At 40.8% G+C, this 16,010-nt stretch overlaps 2 protein-coding genes across 3 annotated transcripts in view; one reads left to right on the top strand and one right to left on the bottom strand.

The window, feature by feature from the left end:
* The window catches only part of PEG10 (paternally expressed 10), a 13,112-nt gene extending 6,579 nt beyond the window's left edge, over nucleotides 1–6,533 (bottom strand). The window contains 1 exon segment of the mRNA XM_049641483.1: nucleotides 6,262–6,533. Within this exon segment, the coding sequence (XP_049497440.1) occupies nucleotides 6,262–6,266 (5 nt within the window). The 5' untranslated portion in view covers nucleotides 6,267–6,533.
* Nucleotides 6,534–6,687: 154 nt separating this feature from the next.
* SGCE (sarcoglycan epsilon) overlaps nucleotides 6,688–16,010 on the top strand; it is a 69,047-nt gene continuing 59,724 nt past the window's right edge. Inside the window, exon 1 of one of the 2 annotated variants that reach the window (XM_049641486.1) lies at nucleotides 6,688–6,880. In XM_049641486.1, coding sequence (XP_049497443.1) covers nucleotides 6,772–6,880 — 109 coding nt within the window. In that variant the 5' untranslated portion in view covers nucleotides 6,688–6,771. The remainder of the gene's footprint in view (nucleotides 6,881–16,010) is intronic. The other variant, XM_049641485.1, reaches the window with a different exon arrangement.

The raw sequence follows: 16,010 nt of genomic DNA, 5'->3' as shown, positions 1-16,010 counted from the left end.
AAAATACTTTAAATACATGAGTATTTAAAGTATCCACCAAAAATACTTTAAATACATGAGTATTTAAAGTATCTCTTTGCCCTACTTGTTTACATCAGTAATTAATAAAGAAATGCAAACCTTGAAAAGGGGAGAAAGAAATTAATCAATTAAACAAAGCATAACAAAAAGCACCCCATTTTTTAAAAATCCAAATAACCTTTTCCTCCTCAAATGTCACCTGTTCATTATGACTCAACAACACATAACTATATCAACAGCAAGCTTCCCTTCACCGACTAGAAAAGAACACTGAGACATTGTAAACAAACAACTCTGTATCAAGAGAGCACAGCAAAAACCTCTCAAGTCAAAGACCCAGTCAGAATAAAACCACAAAGTAAAGCCAAAATGATTAACTGTTATTAGACAAGTTACCTGAAACACAGCTAATATTCCAGCTAATAGGGAACCAAAAAAAAAAAAAAAAAAAGGTGGGGGCTTAAAATCACAATGCCTATATTCATCAACTCTGGGGGAAGGGGGCACTTTGGCCAACTGTCATGTGGTCTACCTCCATGCAGAAGGTAAATGATTATCAAAACAAACAACAACAACTGCCACAAAACCCACAAGATTATCTAAATTACTTTTCTGACCACAATTTGACTTCCCAAAGAGAATTCCCTGTGGGACAGAAGTGGCACTGAGCAGCAACATGTGTATATCAGTTTCCCTCCTTATTATACGATCAATCAGCAAATATTAATTGATGCCTCTTAGGAGGAGCTGAGCTATCAAATTGGACACTCAAAAACTTACAGTATAGATTTAATTAAACAATGCAGGTAAGGCACAGGGTGAATATTTAATAACTGTTAGTTATTACATTATTAATAGTTATTAAAGTTATTAATAAGTTATTGATAGTTATTAATAAAGTTATTAATAAGAAAATAGAAATGTAACATTCTGTGTAAAGAGGCTAAGATTAAAATAGGGAGGGGCTGCAACTATAGCAACCTAGGCATACATTTTCCACCTAAATTTTTAAATTATTTTTGTATACACCGTAGGTTGAACAAATCCAGGACCTCATTTGACTTCCAGGTCACCAGTTTGCAATTTCTCGTTTTTAAACAAAATTTGTCAGCACAGTCCCACCAAACAAAAAGTTTGTAATTTAGAGCAGGATAGGGCTGCACTCCTAGGTGGTGAGTGGATATATGGCGCATGGCGGGGTTGGGGGATTAAAGGTTCCTAATTATGGGTATGGCGACAATAAATCACACCTAAAATAAATGATCCAACAGTGCCTATGTACTTCCTAAAAATAGGGCTAAGTGTATTTAGAGTAATTTTTTTAATAACTTTACAATGAGCATTAAATTCTCATATTTGGAAAACTTTAGAAAAGTGCTCAAAAGTTTAAAAATATAATATACAAAGCAGGCAGACTGCCTATTCACTACAATTTTAACTTGGCAGTCTTGGCCACCTTTTCCTCTCTGACTCATCAAGGCAAAATGGACACTAAATTAATTATATTATTTACAACCCACAAAGATAAACATGTGTTATTCAAAGAAGTTAGGTGAAAAATAGCTAACATTTCAATCAATAGGGCATAAGAAAAAAAAACAACGTGATAATCAAAAATGATGGCTGTACACTTCAGCCTTGACCCTGGGTGTAGAGAAATACCCTTTCCTTCCTCTTCCTTAAGACCCCTCATAATCCTTTAGGCCCCTCCCCTACCCTCCCCCTCCCTACTCCAAGGAGTGGCTATACAGCAAGCAGAATCTCCCTCCAAGCCCCCAAGCAGAATCTTTAAGGGACAGAATTACTGTGCCATTTTAATAGTTTTAATTGACATTTAAGATTAAATATTCTAAATAGTCTAAAAATGCAGAAAAACTAGAAGATGCAATACATCATAACCTGTGACACTGTTTCATTTCCAACTCCTTGGAGATAACTGTATTGGTGACACTCAGAATATAAGGTTACAAAATAGTGGACTTTTTATTTACAAAATTAAGAGTTTTAATGTCCCATTAAACAACAACTAATAAGCACAAGTCAGGTGACTCGGGTGCCACTTCTGTCATCCAGACAATACTTTCAAAATTCTGGAAAGGCATTCAGAGCATGGCCTGGCACTGCCTGACCCAGGTCAGGAAGGTTAACAACCTACATGTCAATCACAGTCACTGAGATGAGTTTTATTGAGGCCCAGATCTGATGGGTTTTAATATCTGCAAAATACAATAATAGGACAGATATAACAACATGTTCAGAAATCAGCAATCATTGTATTGTTTGGGGAATCAGAAGATCAATAATAAGCGTTTAAAATTCAAATGCTTTTAGTAGACAGGAAGGTACCATAAAAGTGAAAAGGACCTGAAGTTAAGACAGGTCAAGGAGGAGGCTGTGACTGTAATTTGGGGACGCATGCCCCCCCTCCCCAAAGACATTCAATTCTTTAAAAAAAATTGTATTCCAGTGCTGGTCAAACAAATTAAGGGTCTTATTTGGCCTGCAAGGTCACCAGTTTGAGACCCCTGACCTTTACCAAGATCAGGTTTCAGGTGCCCACCTCTGGGGTTTTAAATTTTGGGGTGGGGTTCTAAATCCTAAAGGAGATGACTGTCCAGAGAAGATTGGTTTCAACTTTAAAAGTGATAGGATAGTGGGCAGGCAGGTTAACATTTGTGTAAATAAAGTTTTAAAATATTTAAACAGTAACTAGAGCACCAGTTAACATAGAAACAGGAGCATTATGACTTGATTTGAATTATAGAACTATGGCTCTTTAAACCCCCCTTATGAGGGGCTGTACTGGGGAGGTGCAGTCAGGTTTTAGGAAAACCTGAAAGGATACATAGCATAGAGCCGAGCCACATGGGACAGATGTCACCTTTACATATGAAAAAGAATTCACTGCTAGTCTATATAGGAATTAAATACATTTAATTCATCTCTGACTATTCAGGATGACTTCTAAAAACTTCCGTTCCCCAAACATATCAAAGAGTAATAGTGGTCCAAAACTGTCACACATTAAACATCTCATTAGGAAATGACACTTCATTAAGCAACTCTTAATTGCTTTACATTTTCAAAAGTCCCAATTTCTTTTTTAGTACTCTGTGTACTATTTGTGAAATGCAAATTATATTAATATGCACATTTTGACCATTGTTTTGAACTTTAAAAAAATGCAGACACAGAATTTCCTAAGAGGAGTTGGGGGGGGGGGAGGGTCAGGGTAGCAAGGTGGGCATGGGGACTTACTGAAAGCTGTAATTATAAGTATGTATAAAAGTATCAAGATAAATGAGGTTTTAAAATTTCTTCATTTAGTTAGAAACATAAACATGGTACATATGACTAAAAGTAAGGCATAAATTGGTTTAATAAAAAAGTTTAGCAATGCCAGCTAAAATGTTCAACTATGTTCAAAATGTTTTTACATTATACAAATTTTAAATGAAAATTATGTACCACCAGTAAGTAATCCACTCACCCCAAATTTAAATATTTAAATAATTAGTTTTTGCTTTTTATTTTAAAAAAGCTAATTCTTCTGAATATTTTAAATTAAAATAGTTTTTTTTAATTATAATTACAGCTTGCATTATTGGAGTTTAAAGTATATATATATATATATATATATATATATATATATGTATACATACATACACGCTTTTTTTTTTAAAGATCCTATTAAGTGTGAGAAATAAGGCTAGCAATGCCTTGGACAATCCAGCACAGCAAAGCACCACAGAAAAAAAACCAGAAAACACCTGCAGACACCAAAGAAGGCACTGAATAAACCAATTTACTCTGGTCATTTAACACATATTTAATGAATGCCTACCATGTGCCAGGCACAATTAATAAATATGCAGGCAAGTTAGCCAGGGCTAATACCCTAGGGTTCCAAGAAAAAAAAAACCTAGCTTCACAGGCATACACATAAACACCTCATCCTTGCTCCAAGGCCAACAATGCCAATAAGCCACTAAACTCCTAGGAAACACAGTTCAAATTGTTCCTTATTTTGTATCCACCAAAGAATCCTATTCCAGTAAGCCACCATAAATGCCCATTAGTGTCTCAAAAAAAACCTTAAAAGTATTTAAAACAACTTATTTCTCATTTATAGTAAAAATATTTAGCTGGATTGCCCTTAGAGGCACCAGCCATGTATGCTCTGAAGCACCTTTCATAACCCACTGTCAAGTTTAAATTGTGGATTATGTTATTTAATATATGCAAAGCACTTGTAAAAAGTGCTTGTAAATTCCAGGTATAATTATCATTGTTGCTAATTGTTCTTGTTTATTGTTCTTATATTTATTAGACAATGCTGGATAAAAAGCAAAACCGGCGCCACAGAAACCGCAGAAGGGAGGGGCTGTGCAGCCAGGCTCAGGCAGAGAAGGCAGTGCGCAGGCGCAGAGGAGTGGGCCTGATGGGAGGGGCTGGGGGCTCACACTGCGCAGGCGCAGGCGGGTTCCGGGGAGGCGGGGCCGTAGGCCAACTCAGAAGAGGCTGGCTCAGGGAGGGGCCAAGCTTTGGAGAGGCGGGGTTTGAGCAAGCCACCTCAGAGGAGGCGGGCCTAGGGAGGGAGGTTTCAGGGGGGTGCCACCTCAGAGGAGGTGGGCTCACAGGGGGAGGTGGGGTCTGGGGGAGCCACCTCAGAGGAGAAGGGCTCAGGGAGAGGCGGGGCCTGGGGGGTGTGGCCTCAGGGGAGGGCTCAGGGAGAGGCGGGGCCTGGGGAAGAGGCCTCAAAGGAGGCGGGCTCACGGGGAGGCGGGGCCTGGGGGACAGGCCTCAGAGGAGGCGGGCTCAAGGAGAGGCGGGGTCTGGGGGGAGACACCCAGAGGAGGGGGCTAGGGAGGGGCGGGGTTGGGGAGAAATGGTCTAGAAGGCGCGCTCTAGGAAGGCGCGCTGCAGAGGAGGCGCGCGCTGAGTAGGCGCTGGGAGGCGCTAAGCCCGCTCTCAGCAGATACTGCAGAGAAGGCGCACTAGAATGGGCGGGGCAGGTCTGAGACTGGCTGTTTGCCTCTCCCACGATCCCCCCCTCCCAAAACCCCTCCCACCAGCCTCCAACAGCCAGATTCATTTCATGCAACAAGAGCAATCATCCCCAGATCCAACCCCCCCCCCCCGCCCATACTAAGCAAACCAACAGTTTCCACAAACTGTTGCTGGACGCCCATTCGCGCCACCACTACAACTACACTGCCACTTCAATCAAGCGCAACTAGGCAAGGCAGCTCGCTCTGCCACCACCAAAAGATTCCCTTTTACACTCAAGTCAGCGCCCCTCCACTCCACTGCTATAGCAGGAATGGTGTGGGCAGAATGTTAAACACTAATTTTTGCCCGGGGCTCCATTTTGTGTAACAGCACCATCATGCAGACAACCGTCCTGCAGAAAAACATAGTGGGAGCCATTCCAAAAGGTGTGTTAGAGACAAAGGGTGGGGTCCCCCTCTAAGAAGACGGAGTAATCTTACTCTACAGCTCTTGTCCCTTTATAGCAGGTTTCTTTATAGCATAAAACAGTGCAGCTTGTATATCTCTGCAGCTGTTATTACTTTGTAGCGCATTTTAGGTGTAAATTCTCTGCAGCTCATGTACCTCTGCAGTTCCTGTGCCTTGTAACACAATGAAGCGCTGTTGTAGTGCTAATGGTATCATTTTTGTAGCGCTAATCTTCTGCAGCTCAGATTTTGTAGCGCATTTAAAGCGCAAATCAATCATCAGTCTGTAGCTCATATATTGCTGCAGTCCATAATGGTTTGTAAGCGCATTGAAGCGTCCATCCATCTATAGCGCATCTGACGCGCTTATCAGTTTGTAGCGCATTGAAGCACCCATCAGCTAGTAGCGCATTTGAAGCGCCAGTCTACAGTGCATTTGAAGCGCTTATCAGTTTATAGCGCATTGAAGCGCCAATTAGTTTGTAGCGCCTATCACTATGTAGCGCATTTGAAGAACAAATTGCAAATTGGTCTGTAGCTCTTATCCGTCTGCAGCTCATGTCTGTCCGCAGCTCATATCTGTCTACAGCTCTTATCTGGACTTGGGTCCTGGAAATCAAAGCCCTGAAGGCTTGGTTTCTCTCTCCACTCTGTTTTGGGGTACAGCCAGTGAAGGCGTGACAAGATTTTCGTGGAGACACTTAGGGGCACTACTCTATCTCCCGCAGCTCCCGAAAAGGACAGGGAATGAATGTGATCTTAAAAAAAGAAACATCCTCACCGCATACTCACCACGCGAGGACTCCTCTGCGAAGACAGGAGGACGGGGTCCCACACCTGTGCCAGGCGTGGGTTCCGCTGGGTGCTCCGCAGCCCGGAGTGGCCCCGGACGCGAGCCCGCTCAGCGGACCTTTCGCAAGGCTCGGTGGACCCTCTTCGCTGTTCTCCCCAGGTCGTAGTCAGGTTTCTTCGACACACACCAACCGAAGTTGAAGCGCGTGTACCGGGAGCGCCGACCGGGAGCCTTATATAGGCTGAACAGAGGAGGGGGGCGCCAAATCCCAGCGTGCTCCGCGGGTTAGGGGGGCGGAGGGGAGCGGGGGCGGGGGTTGGGGGGGGGATTGGGGGATGGGGGTGGGGGCGATGGCCACGCTACACTGGCCCGCCGCTAGGGGGAGTACGGGATTAAGGAGGGGGTGCAGGATGCTGATGCTGAACTGGCCAAGCTGGGAGGAAAGAAGAAAGGGAGGGGAGGGGAGAATCGAGGACGGCCGGCCTAGTCAGGCCAAGAATGCAATTGTCCCGGTGGTGGGAGCTGGGAGACCCTTGTGCTTGGACGGGACAGGGTCGGGGGACACGCAGGATGAGCCCCGCGACCACTGGCACCTTCTTGCTGACAGGTTAGTGGCCCGCGCGCGACGGGAGGTCCTGGGGCCAACAGGCCGCCGCCTCCCCATCCCCCGCCCGGGTTTTGGGTACCTGGGGGCATTTTCTGGGCGCCAGTCCCTCTTTCTACCCGCATCCTCACGACACCCCTTGTCCAGAACACCCCGCACCCCAATTCCTGGGCCCTGTGAGTCCCTTCTCAGCCTTGACCCCTGGCCTTTTCTTTTTCTCGGCGCCCCCGCGGGCCCCTCCCTGCCCAGAGCGCGCAGAAATTCTGTCTCCAATTTCCATTCCCACCGCACCCCCTACCCCTAATTACCAGCCCTGGTGGTGGACCTCTCCCCATCCCTGAAGCAAAGACTTGGGGGTTGTTGCCCATTTTTCTGGGGGTCGTTACCACACGAATGGGGCTCTGCGGCCCGGAGACAAGCCATAGGAAATGGGTGTCAAGCTGCATCCCCTTCCACATAAACATCCTTTTTTTTCTTTCCTTGAATCCGATCGGGAGGGAACACAAAAATGTGCATTTGAAACACCTAATTCCCCTTCTTCCTAAAAGCATTTCTTGGCGGCGGAAATCTCGTTTTTCTTAGATTTTACGGAGCAGGGAAGCAGAATCGTGAAATGCTGGGAGCTAAACTGGGCGTTCGGGTCAGGGTTAACCCCGGCTGGGGGCCAGAGACGCTGCAAACAGCCGCGTTTGCCCCACCAAGTGCACTATTTTGAAAAGCAAAAACAATTAAAAACAGCTGTGGATGCCTCCAGTGTGCTTGGAGGCTTCGGAGGCTCCCAGCTATGGCCTTTTAGTGGTGATTACAAGGTTTACACAGAGACCTAGCTCTCTCTGCAACGTTACGTTTTTCTAAGTCTTGTAGAGTGAATGAATACATTTAGTCACGGTAACCGCATGTTTAATCCTTTCAAGCGTGTTGCTGAGATTCGGCCACAAATGTTTGTGTGTATTTATGCATATAAACATACATATTTTACTTTAGATAAAATTGCAATGAGTTGCAAACCTCTGAAATACTGATGAACAAGGATGCTTAAAAAAAAAAAAAAAAAGAGCCATAACGAGGATTTCCATTTAAGCGCCTCAAAGTGTCAGGGTCTGAGAAAAAGGACAATTTGTTGATAATCTTAGAAAAAGAGGTTTAAGTTAAAATGGAAAGCCAATTGTCTACAGCTGAGTGAGGTTTCTGAAATGCGGATGACCACATTTGTATTTAAAGGCTAAAATTGAGTATATTTTAGTAACATTGCTACAGATTATTTATACATATAGGATAAATAAGAATTCGACCCATTGTACGTGACAGGGTGTCAGGGATCGCAATTAAAGCTAGCTTTTCTAGGAATAAACAAAAGTGGAACACAATTACTGGGATTTTACTTTTTATCAGAAATAAAATGTTGACCATCAGATCTATGAATGAATGAAGTGAAAATTTCCAACAGTGGAAGATGTTTTTCTAGGAAGTTGGGTGAACACAATTGTACTTTTTAGAAGTGCCTTTAATCTTAAGATGTTCATCCTTTTCTGCAAGATAAAATTTTAGGATGTCTTATGTTTGTCAGAGTACCATTCTGACTGCCGAACTGTCAACCCCTTAGATGTTTTTTTCAATCTAGAAAATTTAGTTTGCCTATTTGTTAACGGATAGATATTCTTTATCTAAAAAGTGAGATTAAAAACCAGGATAGATGGTAGGGAAAATAAAAGTTTAAAAATCTATCCCGAGACTTTTAAAGTTTGCATAACTTTGAACCAATTTCATTTTTTATTTCAAAATGTTAACCAGAATTTTTTTGTATAAAAACATCTTTAGTATTATTTTTTATCATACTGAATTTTTATTCACTGTGCAAAATTCAGGAGAATAAAACTCCAGAAAACTGGGAAAAAAATCAAGAAGAAAATCAAGATCACCTGTAACTTCTTCATCCTAAACTAATCCCCATGCACATTATGTAGTTTACTTTTTCAGACTTTCTTTATGCATTTACATGTACCAAAATAACATATATTTCTCATAGAGCTACATATGTATGATTCCTAAAAATTAAAAATCAGATCAAATTAATTTTCCTTCATTATTTTCTTTCCAAAGAGACCTAACTGTTAAACAACATTAAATTTACAGAGATTTTTTAAAGGAAATAATATTAATTGCTTTTTCTAATTAAAATTTAAATGAACAACGTTAGTACATAAATATTTAAAACTGGATAACTGATAATTTCCTCTGATCTCACTATTGTAACATACGCATAGTTATCATTTTGGTGTATTTCCTTGTGTTTTTTATTTCTCTTCATATTAAATAATTTTTATTTTGCTTAGAAATACTTTTCTGAGCAAAAAAAAACAACATTGATAAGTAATTATGATAAGACTTTTCAAATCTGAAACAGCAAAACAATATTAAAAATAAATACAAAAATATAACATTGACAAATACCTTAGATAACATTTGTGTTATCTTACAAAACATTAGCCTCCCTCCAATTAATAGACAAGAATTTAAAACACTTTTTTGACATTTATTATTCCTAAGTGAATTTTGGATTTTCTCAGATATTCTCAGTGTTGACTATTTCTTACCCATTTTGCACACGGTTACATGTAAAGCAAAAAAAAAGGTGTTACTGAGCATATTTATTTTATCAAATAATAACTGGGCATTATATTTGGATATTTTAATTCATTTTGATGAGCATTTGCTGTGGATCCATGAAGCTGTTGATTGACCACCTGTATTAAACTTCTAGTGCAATGGGAAAATTGTATTTCAAAACAAAGTAGCATTTTCCCTTGTCAAATACTAGCTAGACTTCTCTTTGGACATTTAACCTATTTTATGACAATTTTCCATCTGTGAAACTGTTGACTTACCTCAAGTATTTAGCCTAATTTCTAGGGTGGCGGGAAAATTGTATTTCAAAACAAAGTGGAATTTTCACTTGTCAAATAATTAGACTTTCTAGTTGGACATTTTATGTATTTTAAATGAAAATTTGCTATAGATCTGTGAACCTGCTAATTTACCAGATACTTTTGGCTTCACTTTTAGGGTGGTAGACAAAATTTATTTCTAAGCAAAGTAAAATTTTCAGTTGTCAACTGGACTTAGTATTTGCTCATCTTACCTCTTTATTATAAGGGTTTTCCATAAATCTAAAAGCTGTTGGTTTACCCGATGTATTTAGCTTAGCTTCTAGGACAATGGACAAATTGTATTTCTAAGCAAAGTGGAATATTCACTTGTCTTGCTCTCAGACATTAAAAATAGCAAGAGACAGCACCAGAGAAACCTAGTGAGAGACCATCCAAAGAGATAAGGGTAACATGTATTCAGTTTATAACGCTGGTTTTCCACTGAGAAAACCATACTCTAAACAAATGCTGAGGCAGTAAAGAAACCCTGACAAGTTAAAAAATTCTCCATCAAATATTCAGATTGTTTGGGATTCCAATAAGGGCAGGATTTATGGATATTTTCTCCAAAATAACTAGCCACTTTATTTCTTTTCTTTTTTGATAACTGTACACTTACTCTTACTGACTCCTTTTCTTAAACCTTACCCTTGCCTCAGCTCTAAACACCAAAGTGCAAATCCTACTGCTGATCTTGTTTCCTGCTCTTAGTGTAAAAGAGGACTCTAGGTGAACAGATGATACGAGTTTATGTGTCCATTAGAGATTCTTGGGCTGGAGCTCTGTTTTAGTCCAAATCTTCACAGAACTATTAAACATGGTGACTTTTTTTTTTTCCTTTTCATCCTTTTGAACTTCTCCAGCATAGATAAAGAGACAGACATAACAGACAGACAGACATGAACAGACTGAGTCACTCACTCTCTGTCTCTCTGTCTCTGTCTGTCTGTCTCTCTCTCTCTCTCTCTCTCTCTCTCACACACACACACACACACACACACACACTCTCTTATATGTATATACCCCATCCAGGCTTTTTCTAAACTTTAGAATACTGTTCTCTGGTTTGCTATCTCTCTGATTTCCAGAAATATTATGCCAAAAACAGGAAAGCAAAATTAAAAAAAAAAAAAAAAAAAGAAGCTAGTGTTCCTAAGGATCAACAAGTCTTTTTAACTGAATATTTTTTGATTGGGGTTTTCAAGTTGGTAGGATCAGATAGAGTCTCAAGTCTCTTAAAGCTGTTTTACATGAACTGCCTCCAAGCAACATTCTCTCTAAGAAGAATTCCTGGTGTCTTCAATTTTTTAAACAATGTAACTATAGTAAACACAGTATTGAATAAAAAACAGTCTCCACAGTCTGACACCGGAACAGACATTTCCATTGAGGCTCCTTTCCTTTTAGTCTTTGTTCTGTGTGCATATGTAGTTTTCAAAGACTATAATTTTAATATGTATAGGTTTTTTACACGTTGTTTTGAAACATAAGTGAATCTTACTTTCAGCAAAGCATTTGTTAAGGCTTGAGATGCTCTTGTGGGTGAGATGGTGTGTTGATTAGCGGGATTGCTTTGTGGGCATGAGGCGGGCTGAACTAGCACCCTCCAGGTGTGTGGGGTACTGGGTTTGGGTCCAAGAGTGGTCCCTGGAGAAAGATCTAACCCTTTGCCCTGGGTCTTTTGTTTTTCCAGCATTTTTATGAATGACTTTGATGAAGATCTAGGATGCTTGCTTTAAAATCCAGGAATGACTTGAAAAGGGGGAACTGTTAAAAGTAGATAACAAGAATTTAGAGTTTAATGTGGTTTAAATAGGCTGCGATGCTATGTGAAAAGATACTTAATAGCAGTAAATGCATCATAATTCATCAGTGTATAAGGAAGAAGGTGACTTAATGTGGTGGCAATCTTTGAGGAAAAAGGTTAATATGAACCAGCAGCATGATGTCTCTGTAAAAGAGAAAAAAAAAATCAAATTTAGATTCTGATAATAGTATAGTGTCCATATGTCACAAAAACGAATAGTACCCCACTCTAATTAACCACATCTGTAGTATTGCGTCCATTTCTGGCTGTCACATTTAAAGAGAGACGTTGACAAATTAGACAACTTCCAGAACAGTCCGTGGGGATGATGAGGGGTCTGGCAATCCTGTCATAGGAGGTATCCTCAAAGGGTCTGGAAATGTTTAGCTTGAAGACTAAAAGTAGACATAAACTCTTTTCTGTTTGTTTCGGGAAACAGAACTAGCATCTAGTGGATGAACTAGAAGTGGATGAAAAGTAGAGCTGGATTTCAACTCCAGACCTTTCTAACAGTGCAGCTCAGCCAGGGAATCAACTTAACACCTTTACTTGGTCTCTTCTTTTAAAATCTCAGAACTATTCACCTTTGTTTCAGTGAATATTTAATCTGAAGGCCATGCTAACATTTTTGCGTAGGGCAGCAGAGATACTTGTGATGGAAACATTTTATTTTTTTCTGATAAACTGTCTGAAAAGAATAATCCTCTGTGTTGCAAGTTGATCTCTTACAACTGGAAAGTAGCTGAAACAGGGCAGTTTAACACATTCCTTCCTCCCCTTTCATTGTATTTCGAACTTGAATATCTGAGAAGAGAATTAAAGGGTTTGTTTGTTTGTTTATTTGTGCCCTTTTTATTCCCCTGCAAAGTGTCCTGACCTTAACTTGTTTCCTATAGTTATTCCTTTCCTGGTGTTTCTTGCTGGCTGGGAGCTGGCTTCCCGGGCAGAGTGGCCATGGATGATGGGGAGCCCAGGGTTAAGGGGGAGCAACCGCCATTGGCTGCTGGTGCAGGACAGCTAAGCCCTTGGCTGCTGGATCCTCTTACCCTGGGGGAAATGGGGGGCAGTTTTCCCTTCCGCAGTTTTCACCCCTCTTATATGACCTTGCAATACTTAGTTATAATTTTTAGCTTTTCAATTGAAAATAAAACCTTTCAATCAAAAGTAATTTCCTACCCTGTGGCCTTTTAACTTCTCTCCATTTCAGGTTAGCCTGGATTCTGACCATCTCAGGAGCACACTCTCAGTGTCTCAACATGTCTTGTGGCAGATTTTTCTTTCCTGTCCATCTGCTTGTTGATCGTTTATTTTGATTACCATATCTAACTTTGAAAACCTGATTGCTCAAAATTAATTTATAGAGTATACACACAGGACCCCCCCCCCCCCCGCTTCTGAGGCACGATAACCTGTAATACATCTGACTCCATGGAAACTATTTTTATGCTCCAGAGCCTTGAAAACTAAGGGTGACTGTGATGAGCGATGTAAAGAAAGAAGAAACTACCCTTCAGTCATCTTTTTTAACCAACTTTTTCCTACTTTTTTCACTCCTGTCTCTCCCCAACACCCCCAGCCCCATACCCAGAACTTTCTCACTCCAGTTGTTAGGTCAGAACCATGGTCACTCTAACTGACTGTGTTAAGTATATTTTTCATGTTAAACAAGTTTGTTCTTATTTTCTGTATCTTTTATAAAAGTGCCATGCACTTTTGTGGGATTGTAATAAGGCACAGGGCAACTTGTAATGGCTCACTTCCCAGTTGTTGAAGATGCCACAGGCGGTCCTGTGCTGAGCTCATATTTCTGAGAGAGAAATGCTCAGAGATGAGCTTCTGGCTTGTCAACGCTCGTTCACCTGACCCATGGGCGGCTATTTGCGATTCCTTGAATGCAGTGATCGCTCCTGCGCCGGGGAAGTAAATAATCCTCAAAGTTAAATTTTAAAAGTTGAACAAGTTGTCTCAGGAAATAAATAGGTAGTCTCAACACATTAAGTTGTTGGCATGATTATTAATGTCATGTTCCTGGAGAAAAATAACGTGGGTAAAGCTAAAGTGCTGTTTTCTTCTAGAGTCACTTGGGTAGAATTTTTTTTTCTTTTGATCTTCATCTGAGAATCATTATGCAATATGTATGCAATAGCGGTTTAAATGTGCTTTATTGCTTACAGAGAGCTCATCTTTGGCATGTCTCACTTTCTACTTAATTGCCTTGGACTAATCAGATTTTGAGAATAGATCCTCAGCATTCTGTACCCCGGGAATTGCCAGGGCATCTGTTGTGACTTCGGAAGGAAGACTTTCTTTTCTGACAAATGAAGCTGTTCATTTCAAAAATGCTTAGGAGTTAGGCAGCTCTGGTGTAAATTCTTCCCCGTTCTTCAGTGTTTCACTCATTCATCTGGTCACCACTCTGATTATTATGGAGATCTGGGGTTATTGTGAATTTGAAAGGAGAGATCGCAGTTAATTTTCCTATAGTAGTTAAAGTGAAATATTTTAGCTTCCGGTTTCTTCAGCAATAGTCATAGATGCAAAGTTGATCTTTTACCTTGGAATGCAGGAGAAAAGAAAAAAATAGCCCCGGTGTTCTTTTGGGGTTTTTCTCTGTTTCTTTCTTTCTTTTTTTTTCCTCCTTAGCAAATTGGTAAGACATGTGGTTAAATGATGCTGGTTTTTCTCTCTTATGAAATAGTTAATTAGTGTAGCACTTTTAACATTTGTCATTTTCTCTAGCTATAGAGTTGATTCTAATCAAAGGCCGGTACCGCAGAAGTGGAAACAGAACAGGTTGCTACATGTGCTTATCAAAATCTGAAAGGTTATTTTTTATCTGGCTGTTTTACTTCTAAGAGTTTAGCTTATAGGTACACTTGTGAAAGTGCTCAAAAGCAAAAGTATAAGGATGTTTATTGTAGGGTTGATAGCAATAATGAAAAATTAGAAAAAGGAGTGGTCATCTTTACTAAAAATTCTTTTATTTATTTATTTTCTGGGGGTGTCAACTGGTTTTGAGTCCCTTCTGAGATGCTGGGGATTATAGGGTCCCAACCATTAAGGATCTTTTACACTAGTGGGGCTGACAGAGATAAATCAAATAATCACACATATAAATGTGCCCTTCGATCTGTGATAAGTGCTACAAACACTACTAGAATTTCTAAGTAACGGATTTAGCCAGGCAGGGGGATTAAGGAAGGCTTCTCTGAGGAAGTATGCAGATCTGAAGGGTGAGTAAATGTTAGTGAGGTGAAGAGGAAAGGTGTATTTGAGGTAAAAGAAGAGCTCTGTAGAGGCCCTGGGGCAGGTTGACTTGGCAAATAAAAGGTGCTGGAAGAAGTCCAGTGGAGTTGGAGCTGACAGAGAAGAGGGAGCCCAACACAAAAGGAGGCGAGCTAGCAGGTCAAGGAGCAGAGTTTGCAGGACCTGTTAGACTGCATTTAAGAGTGTAATCTTCAGCCTAAAACCTAGGGGAAGTCTTCGGAGGGGTTTAAGCAGGACACGATCAGATTTGCATTTCACAAAGAGCATTTTGGCTGCTTTGTGAAGAAGGGGTTGGAGGGGTCAGAACGGCTTGCAGCACACTCCTTCCAAGGCTACTTTTGTAATCCAGGCTGGAGTTGGAGACCTCCTGAGCTGGTGTGGCTATCGGGGATGAAGCTGGGAGGGACACTTTGAGGAGTAAATAGCAACGGGAGTGGGTCGTGGATTGAATTGGCCGCGGGGATCAGCAGGAGGAGATGGCAGGGACGATTTCTAGATTTCTGTCATGAAAGGAGGAGGATGAATGGGGCTGCCATTCATGGGATGAGGAACACGGTAAGAGGTCCAGGCTTTAAAGGAAAGATCAGGAGTTCTAGTTTGGACGGCTGAGTGCGAGGTGCTGATGCGTAAATTATGATTGAGCCACACCGGCATAAAGCTATCTATGCAGCCTTCAGATGTGATGTCACGTAAACATATTCAAGATCTATGCTAAGGGAAGACACTGTGATCACATTATGTGGAAAAGAGTACGGTGTGTATATGCACGTGTGTATGTGCAAGGACGTATGTCTGTATATGCATAGATGTGAAAAGGTGTAAAGCCCTTTGGGAATGGATGCCCTAGGCACTGGAGGGAGGCCACAGATAGGGGAGAGGGGATTTTGATTTTTCATACCCTCCTGGTTATACTATTTGAATACGTTGCAGTGGTGATACAGGGCTTGTACAATAAAGAAAAGTAATGACAGTTCCAAGTAAACAACTGATACGAGAGTCTTTCTCTTTCAGAGGTTTCTTAATTGGAAAATCTTATAAGCATTGTACTTTTTGTGTTTTTAACAGCATTTTCCTGACAGTTTGACTTCCCTAACCTGGTAGCTCTTACACTCTGCCTTTTAATCCTTTTCCA

The sequence above is a fragment of the Panthera uncia genome, chromosome A2 (genome assembly GCF_023721935.1).
Source record: "Panthera uncia isolate 11264 chromosome A2, Puncia_PCG_1.0, whole genome shotgun sequence".
Lineage (NCBI taxonomy): Eukaryota > Metazoa > Chordata > Mammalia > Carnivora > Felidae > Panthera > Panthera uncia.
This window is presented reverse-complemented; position numbering and strand designations above follow the sequence as displayed.